The following is a 10,378-nucleotide window of genomic DNA, read 5'->3' on the forward strand; positions in this document are numbered from 1 at the left end:
ATAACATATGCTTAACTATAAAATACATTTATGCTTCCAATGTTTGATATTGATATTTTGAAATTAAATATTATTTTTATATTTAGTTGGCTATTTTATCTTGCATTACAGTTTTTTACATTTTGTTGATTTAAAAAATAAAATAAAAAAAACAATAATAATATAGCTATATATATTTTTTCTATTAAAAAAAGTTATACATTTTAAAATCAAACAAATTTTGTGGTTGTTTGTATTAATACCCCTAGTTTACATATGTGGATATTTTTCCCCTTCTATTATATATGCAAGTACATCTAGGCATTATGTTCATATTCAGATACATACACTACTGTTCAAAGGTTTGGAGTTACTTTAAAAAAATTCTCTTTACACTCACAAAGGCTACATTTATGTAATTAAAAATACTGTAAAAACAGTAATATTGTTAAATATTATTACAATTTAAAATAACTTTATTATTTTTAATTATTTTAAAATGTAATTTATTTCTGTGATGGCCAAGCTGTATTTTCAGCAGACATTTATTATCATTGTTGAAAACAGTTTTGCTGCTTAATATTTTCGTGGAAATCGTAATACGTTTTTTTCAGGATTCTTTGGTTATAAGATCAGCATTTAAAATATAGAAATCTTTTGTTGCATTATAAAAGTCTTTACAGTCACTTTTGATCAATTTAATGTATCATTGCTGAATAAAAGGTTTTTTTTTTCAATCTTACTGACCCCAAACTTTTGAATGGTAGTACATGTGTTTCAAGGAGGAAGTTAGCAACACTGTAAAAAATTTCTAACCCTCCCAAATCAAAAATTTCAAGTGACCGATAACATCTAAATTTTTCAATTGGCCCAAGTGAAATTCTGTAAATTTCAATTGGCCCAAGTGAAAATCTGTGAATTTAATTTGATAATTTACAGAATTTCACTTGGGCCAAGTGAAAAAATTAGATGTTATCGGTCACTTGAAATTTTTGATTTGGGAGGGTTAGAAATTTTTTACAGTGAATGAATTATAGATTTTGATGACAAATTGGAAAATTATCATTCAAGGACTTTAATAGGTTAACTTCTATTGTTTTTCACCATTTCTTTCTCTCCTTTTCCCTATAATCAGGCCATGGAGAGGTTCCAGAGTTATCCTCCTTGGGCATTAGTCATGTGTTTTGCTCTGATCATTGTGGCCATGCTTCCTCTTCCATTGGTCTTTATTGCCCGTCACTTTAACTGGCTCCCAGACGGCTCCAACAAGCTGTCTGTCTCCTACCGCAAGAGCCTGGCAAAGGAGGCTTCCACCCTGGAAGATGAGACGAGGTTTATCCTCGGGAAGAATCCCAGCGAAGCCCCTTCTCCCATGCCCAGTCATCGGGCCTATCTGGGCCCTGGCAGCACATCTCCTGTGGAGCTCATCACCAACTCTACCTCCATCAGCGGCTATGGCAGCGGTTACCAGACCAACCCTGCCCCTCCCAAATCTGAGTCATGATCCTCCAACCCACCACCCAGAGACTGAGACGGAACGAGAAAGAAGATTCTGAACAGATGAGAAGGTCCTAGTGTTGGTCACACCTTAACCCAAGCCATCCAGAGGAGCAGGACCACAAGAAAACGAACAGAAAGACAGAGATCCTTCCGTATTCCCTGACTAGACAGCTTCCCTGGGCCCAATTATTCATTCGGACTACAGATGTTGGTCTGAAGGTGAAAGACAGCCTGGAGCTTTCAGATCAGTGTGTAAGGTGGCTTATTTGGTAAGTTATTTTTGCATATAGATAAATAATGTCAACTCTAAGAAGGTAATGAAAACATTCAAGCTGCACGTTTGGTCTCTGTCACTGGGACCATAGGGTTGCAGCACATCCCTCTCTGTGAGTGCTGTAGTAATAGCTGTTGCTTAGGTTAAGGTGTTACCAATGCTGCTGAATTCCAGACATCTTACAAAATGCACAAGATAAAAGAAGGAATTTAATTGAATTAAACCCACCTTTAGAGCTCATAAATATAGACGACTCAGAGGGGCTCAGAGAAACTAAATCTTTCACTTATTATAATGAGTCCTCTAGTGGATATCATGTAAGTGTCACTGTTAAATACAGACCACCTGACAGTAGAGTGAATCGATAGCTCGATTTCTGTTACAGACTGAAGTACATGTTTATTTGATAAGTGTTCTTGGTTATAGACTGCTCATCAACAGTCTGTCATGTCCACATCTCAGCACAGGAGGGCGACATATGTATTCATACACAACAAACGTACTGTAGTCTCAGTGCAGTATCAAATATATACAGTATCAGTGTCAGGTTCAGGCTGTTTTTGCAACTGGATTTATCCGATTTTCTTTTTAAGTTTCATTTTTGGAAAGTTTTATCTAGATGTTTTTATTTTTTATAATCATAACAAATATGACTGCCTGATTAGATGTGACTTTCACACAGCACAAGGAATGACATTTTTCAGGATGCAATAAGGGGTACGGTTTGAGCCATGTAACTCCACCAAGCACAACAACTATAACTTAAAAATTACAAATGAACTAAACATCAACAAATTTTCATTTCCATGTCTGCAATGGCAATAATATAAATGAAATGAGTGGCATTAGCTGCCATTGTGAGCTTTACTCTGCACCACAGTTCTAAACCAGTGGAGAAATCTGCATTAGCTGGACTCTGTTTTTACTGAAAGTTACCATGCTTGGTGGAGACTAACCTATATGACAGAATTATTTATAATTATTCTAACTGAAGACAATAAGTTCCAAATAGGGAATGGCACTGAAATCTACTGTATGTTTTTAAACTTCAAACCACAAAACATGTAAATGGTTATTAAGTTGTGTTTGCTTATTATTTACAGGTGCCAATCTCAGATTATTTACTTACAGTGAGTTTACTGCACAGAGAAGTGTTTGGCCCTTGTTTAACACTGCCTGATTTCAAATTTGCTGTTCCGGGGCCATATAACACACATATTCTCGTCACGGCTACTAAACAGATAAGATGTGATTTTAGAGTTGGGATTTTTCTACAATACGGCTGATTTGGAATATGTGTAAAATACATTATAAGGTCATCTGTGTGGATTTCAATCTGATATGCCACACACATGATGACATCGTAATTTCACACACAGCAGGCATTCACAGATCAGATATATGCTATCATTCAAAATGTTGTGGTCAGTAAGATTTTTTTTTAAAGAAAAAATATTTTTATTCAGCAAGGATGCATTACATTTATCCAAAGTGACAGAATATACACGAAAATATTAAAATATAAAACAATTTTAAAATGTAGTATTTTACATATTTTCGCAAAATAACGCATCCTTGGTAAGCATAGGATGCTTCTTTCAAAAATATTTTAATAAATCTTAGCCACCCCAAACTTTTGAACGGTAGCATATATATAAGCCTCTTTGCATGATATTTGTTGCATTTTTTTCTCTCTTAAAAATTGCATTACAAAAAAGCAGGCTCTGAAAAATGTAAATGGTACAGTATATTTTAAAAAAGATTAATGTAAATCAACCTGATATGGAAAAGCAGTTGAGTGTATTTATAAGGTAATATGTTGCGCTGGAAGAAGGAACAGTCTTGGTTCTTGTAATGTGTAGTCCCTTTATGTGTAGGGTAGAGTGAATACTGTGAAGACTGCTTAATGTAATTGAGAACTGCTGCCCTTAAAAGCTCACTGCCCAATAGTCTGTAAGCCTAAACATACTTTCCTTTTTGGGTACATTTTCAGTTTTTATTCCAGTAAGAATAGATTCAGGGAGCAGAAGAGGGCTGGAGAGCTGAGGAAGGTGTGAAGAAGAGTGGGACATGAGTTGTGGGTCATATTGAAACACTGATGAGTTCAACTGCAGCTTTTGATCATCCAGCTGCTTGTAGATTTTGCGTCTGTCACAAAAGCTTCTGTGATAAAAATAGACACGGACTAGGCTGGTTACCTAGGGGAACCTGTGTTAGAAACAGCACGGCTGCATGTTAATGAGGCGGGGGGAGGGGGCTCAAGATGTTCCTGTGGTATCCCTAGCAACCACTGCATTTCACAACAAGGGGAAAATTATTTAAGGGGAAAGTTCACCTAAAAATTCTTCTTTCATTCTTTCATCATTTACTCACCCTCATGTTGTTCCAAACCCCTATGACTTTCTTGCATCAATGCACACAAAATATGAATATATTTAGGAATATACTTTTTTAGGAATATTTACTTTTTTCTTTCCAATAAAAGTCAATAGCGACCGGGACTGTCGAGCTTAAAAAAGACGAAAAGCACCATAACAGTAGACTTCTCAAATAATGTAAATGCTTTGCGAAAGAATCGTAGGTAATTATTCACTGACAATCTTTGCCTCCATTGTAGTGCTTCATTCAACTGTGATGTTTTGGAGCTTGACACCTCCAGTCCCCATTCACTTTCATTGTTCACACTGATTGTTACATACATTCTTCGAAACATCTCCTTGCTGTGTTTACATTCGAAATAAAGTCACATGGGTTTGGAAGGCGAGGGTGAGTAAATTAGGACAAACGTGTTTACATTTTTACGAGACCTTTCCCTTTACGAGCCCACAATTTACCTGCACTAAGATGGATAGTGTTGTCATTCATTAAAAGAGAATTAGGAGGTTATGTGAAGCCATCCACCTAGACGAGAATTGCTAACTTGTCTGTTGTGCATCGACTCTAATCACACAGTCAGATAAGATTGTCAAAAGAGCACATTGATACATATATCAGCACAGATGTTACACGTTTTTACATGCACAATTTGTTTGTAGTAGTTTATAGTTGTCCAGTGTGTGGTAAAGTATTATAATGTTAATGTATATAACCTGCAATAGCACAAGATTGTCCACAAGGTGTCGCTGTTTGCCGTTGATTAGTGTGTTGAGGGCGTGTCTCTATGTGCCCAGCCTCATCTCTGAGATGAACATCCTCCCACCCCGCCGCTGAGCACAGCTGGTGCCTCTCATTATCGCTTGCACTCTAATGATTTGTGTGAAACATATATTGTTTGGTTTGTTGTTGTTCTCTTGTGGCAGTTTTGGGTTTGTGCACTTTACCTTCTCTCGACAAGAGGCCCCAGAGCTGCACCACACAAGCACAAAATGACACTAGGATTGTTTTATCTACACTGACAAACAAATGCAACTTTAAAGAAAAAAATCATCAAGAAAAAAAAATCAAATTTTAACTTGTGACTTCTTGCACTCGAATAAAAAACATTTCTCTCAGCCGCAACAGCTCATATTCAGAATGAAATCCTACCTTTTCAACAACACCAAGTTATTAACTAGAAAAGACAGAAAAAAGAGGAGAGTGCAGCTCTCCAATTAAAATCTCCTCTGTGGGCTGCCTGAATATTCAATTCTATATCAAGGACCTTCAACAGGGGGTCCGTGACCCCTAGGAGGTCCACAATGGTACTGCAGGCCAATTATTTCACAAAACTCATTTTTGTGGAAAATACGCATTAAACAAAAATGCAATATTAAGTTAACTTCAACCAAAGCAAAGCTAAGAATCTAAAGAAAAAATATTCATGATCCTGCCCGCATTTGACACTTTACGTTCAGGTTTTGTCCATCATTTCAATACAGATACAAATTATTATTTAAATAGCCAAGTTATATTTAATAAAGAAACAGAGCCACAAAATAAAAAGAGAACTGGCTCTAGCTGATATTTGTTCCTCATTCGTAACCATCTGCACTCTCCAGACAAAAACGGGAAACCCTTCTTACCCTTTACATAACTGAAACTTTCCCTACTTAGATATTTTACATGTATAATTTTGACAATACATTGACCACATCATCAGTATTTGGAAAGAAAATATAAATCGACAGGGAACAAAGAAGCAGTCAAGGCACACACAAGCTTAAAGGTTTAAGGGAAACATTTATCAAACATACTATTAATTTATGTCCGGGGCTTTTTTAGGGACAATACACGACTTAAGTGCACCTTTAATGGCTGCATTAGCACAAAGCCAAGCACAACATTTGGCAGCAGATTTACATAGCATGATCTGAACATGCATTAGCAAGCAAACGTTTACAAGCATTAAAATGCTTACTATGAGGGTTTTTTTGGCTGGGAAGCAATAATATCACTCACTTTATACTTCTCTGAAATGATAAGCAGCACATTCCTCTCTCTCTACATAATAGTCACACGTAGTGGTAGTAGTGGCATAATTGCAAATGCTCTCTGTGTTCACTACAATCTTTACACTCCAATTCAAATACTAATGTTAATCCATTAAGTGTTGTAGACAATCTGGGATCTTGTGGCTCATTTTCATCTTTTTGAAGCACAGACACAATTGCACTTTTAATTTGCTCTGAACACAATGAAAATTGCAGCTCTGAGACCTCTTGAATGAAGTTCATTCTAGCGTAAACATTGAGCCATATTTTAGTCGACTGCAACTGATGAAATGTACAACAAGCATCTCTTCCTTTTTTCAAGAGGTGCTGGAGGCCATAATGTTTGTGAGCAAAGTGCTATACTGTATATTTATGTACATTGTGATTCTGAATATTATCTCTGTAAATATCGGTGTACATTTTGTTAAATGAACGGTAAGAAATCTATGAAAGGCAAACAGGTGATTTCTTGTAACACTGATGTGTATGATAATGTTGTACAGTTAAAGCGTAGAATATTTAACTATTTTGTACATTGTGTAATAGTGTATGTGTTGTGTATGGGAGTAGTGTCTGTTGTCTCAAATGTGTGTGTGTGTGTGTGTGTGTGTGTGTGTGTATAAAAAAAAGCTGTTTTATTTTTGCTATTGTGATGTTGTGAGTCCCTAACCTCCTAAGATTCACCTCCAGGTGTGAGTTTTGATTCCTCTGTGAACATGACTCGTTCATTTGTGTGTTCACGCCGCAAAGATTGTTGGTTAGCACACTAAACTGAAGTGTTCTTTTATGCTTTTAATGTAAATGTTGGTTTTAATTCGATGTAGACGTCAGCTTATCATACAGACAGCACCTTCTGTACGCTCCTCTGGCCTTAGTATCCGCAATATTATCGTTTGCTGCTTCTAGGTTTTGTCAAAATGTTCACACACGTTGTTTTTAGTCCGACTATATTCAACGCAATCATTGTTAGTAGTGTTAGATTTCTGTAGCACACACTTAGCTGGGACATTTCCACTCTTTGTGCCTCGTATGTGTATGCGCACTAAGGAGGGAAGTCAAAAATAGAGTACTTTTGCACTCTGGAAGTGCTATTTTAATCATTAGAAATATACTTGATGTGAATGTAAATGTATTTTTAATGCCCCCAAGTACTGTAACGATCATCCGCGAGTAATTTAGTAAGAAGGACACTGATGAAACGTGTACTATTACCCTCTAGTCTACACCTGTGTGCTGTTCTAGTCTTAGATTTATAAGCAATATTTCTGCAGGCATTTACTTTGGTTGGACATTGGTCAGACGGTCTGTTAGGCCACAGGAAGCGCTGTTACTCTGAGAGAAGCGGCGTCAGAGGGCTTCACTGCTAAAGAAGAGCAATGCTCTTAAAACTTTAGTCAAACCCTATTCTGTTGGGTGATGGCACATCCAGATCACTAGCCACAGTATACTGTTAGCTTTACAAGGACTATTTTAATGTCTCTTAGTCAATGTCATTGATATTGTACAGTATTTCTGATTCACTTGGAAAAATGCTGAGTTATGAATATTGAATATGGACCATCACAAAAATGAACAATAAAAAGTTGGTTCACACGCTGAAATGTGTGTCTCTGATTTGTTCTTTGGCATGAGATTTCTTTTCATATTGTTTTCAATTATAATGTTAAAAAAGATAACAACAGGGCTGAGCATCCCTGTGTTTTGAGCATCGGTGTGAGTCATCGGTGTTGAGCGGTGGCCAGATTCATTGACAGACTGAAAAGGTTTCTACCATAGTTTGGTGAAAGCCAATAAAGAGAAAGACCTGAAGCTTTCATAAAGAGTGAAACCTGATACACTTACAGGATGAAAGATACACACAAACATATAAGCATCAAGGATAGAAACCTCTGTGCAGTTCAACCACATCCTGTCCTTTAAGGGAATCTCTTGAGTGTGTGAAGCCAGAAGTTCTTCCTCCGGCAGGAAGTCATGCGGAAGTCGAAATGGAATTGACAGGTCATCGGGGATGCTGAGACTAAGAGAAGCCAACTTTCCTGTTGCTCAAACAGCTGACTGGAAACAATTAATGCCTACAAACCAATTAGGTGAAAGCTTTCACATCCTTCTTAGAGATTCTCAACCAGGAAGTGCAAAGATTTTCATGCATTGTTAAAATGATAAAACATAAATGATGACTTAAAATACAAATATAAGGGTTATCAGTAGAATAAAATAATTGATATAATGATTGTTGTTGTTGTTGCTGCAGTGAACACCTTCAAAAAAATTCAGGTTTAGTTGGACGGTAGTGTACAATGTGTGTTTACACCCATAAGCACACTCATGTACATCCATTTAATGCCCCTTAGTTGAACTACAGTATTGTTGAGGGAAGAGAACTGAGAGAATGTTTGACTGTCGCTTCTTCCTGTCTCTGACCTCTTCTTTTATTTCACTATCAGGACAATTATCAATTTGCTTTTAGAGCTATCTAGCAAATTAAAGGGATAGTTCACCCAATTTTTTTTTATTCTGTCAATTCATCAGAAATCAATCATTTACTCACCCTCAAGTCGTTCCAAACCTGTACGTTTTTCTTTCTCTGTTGCACAGAAGAAGATATTTTGAAGAATGTGGGTTATCAAACAGTTGACTTCCAAAGTATGGGGGGAATAAATACTATGGAAGTCAATGGCTATCCTCACCTGTTTGGTTACCCACCTTCTTCAAAGTATCTTCTTATGTGTTCAACAGAAGAAAGAAATTCATATGGGTTTGGAACAACTTGAGGGTGAGTAAATGATGACAGAATTTAAATTTTTGAGTGAACTATCCCTTAAAGTAAATTTCCCCAAGAGATGGTACTGTAAGCTGGAGAAACTGGAAGAACTGGTTGAGGAACAACCACTCCCTGAGAGGACAAAGGACCTTTCTGGAAATTAACATTTGAACTCTCTCTTGTGAAACTAGCACCATCATTCAAGACGCAAATCTCACCTAAGCAATCCTAATCTACATTTCTTCCCCACTTCCCCCATCCATCATGCTGAGATCACCAAAATTCACCCAAGAATCTTTATGGTTTAATGTGAATAATTATCATACAGTATTACACATGTTTGGTATCATTTGAAATGTCTCAGTGCGACTGATACAAAGGTCTAATTCCCAAAGAAGTAAAACAAAAGGTAAGGTTTTTAAGAGTTTAGAGATAACTGGCACACAAGTAGGGTTGGTCTCCAGACAAATGGTCTCCTACTCACAAAAGGTGTCAAGGTGTCACTCTGAATGTAAATTCCCATTGTTAGCAGATGTTTCCATGTGAAAGAAGTTTCTGTCTATATAATGAAATGCAACTAGAGGATCAGGGCGATTCTGTACCTCAGATCAGCCCGTGATGCAGAGAGCCGCCGGGACTCTCAGCATCATGTATTTCCTAATGTCGGGTTCGCTTCTCTTCTCTTTATTCCAGAGCTTTTGATGTTTTGTATTGATTATCTTTGAATTGATTATGTATCATTGGCATGATACATTTACCTGACATAATAAATTGTAAACATTTGATTTTATTCTACGGACTCTGGCATTATTTTCATTAAAGAGTTAAAAAGGAATAGTCAAACATTCGCTCACTTTTAATGATGCACAGATATCATTAAAACCTTTTCATTTATGGAGTCAGATGAAATAACGAGAAAATACATATGAGAAAATGTATTTAATTTAATCAAAAATACTTTGCCACGAGAAAAGACAGAGCCAAACGCAGAGACCTTCCCCGCTGACCGGATGTCTCCATTGGGCCGATTGAGTGCGGGCTTACAGTACAAATTTCCCCATACGGCTTTCAAAGCATGTTTGGCTGCCTTTAATGTCTCATTGGCTAATTTAGTCATGAACTATTGCATGAAACTTGATTTTATCCCAAAGCTGACATAAACTAGCAAAACTACTGTTATTGCCATCTGAGCCTCTGATTGTGGCTTGTGTTCTGTTATGTCAAAGCTAAACATGAGAATACTCACAATGACTTATTAAAAACTTATAGGGAAAGTACAAATTCTTGGTATTTCATACCTATATTTCCAAGAAAGACAATTTTGCAAATACATATGTTCAGATCAGATAGGGAAAGGGTAAGTCGATCATGTCAAAATAACCTCTTTTTACGAATCAGCTTTGACTTCTTGGTACTACATCCTGCAAGAGTAGATAAGCATGTAGAAATGTACAG

The 10,378-nt window shown here is 36.7% G+C and overlaps 1 protein-coding gene across 3 annotated transcripts in view; it reads left to right on the top strand.

Annotated features, from left to right (window-relative positions):
- The window catches only part of slc6a17 (solute carrier family 6 member 17), a 60,445-nt gene extending 53,674 nt beyond the window's left edge, over positions 1-6,771 (top strand). For all 3 annotated transcript variants that reach the window (XM_079898062.1, XM_079898063.1, XM_079898061.1), the window contains one exon: positions 1,115-6,771. In XM_079898062.1, coding sequence (XP_079754188.1) covers positions 1,115-1,483 — 369 coding nt within the window. In that variant the 3' untranslated portion in view covers positions 1,484-6,771. The remainder of the gene's footprint in view (positions 1-1,114) is intronic.
- The last annotated feature ends 3,607 nt before the right edge of the window (positions 6,772-10,378 follow it).

The sequence above is a fragment of the Squalius cephalus genome (assembly GCF_949319135.1).
Source record: "Squalius cephalus genome assembly, chromosome: 16".
NCBI classification, from domain to species: domain Eukaryota; kingdom Metazoa; phylum Chordata; class Actinopteri; order Cypriniformes; family Leuciscidae; genus Squalius; species Squalius cephalus.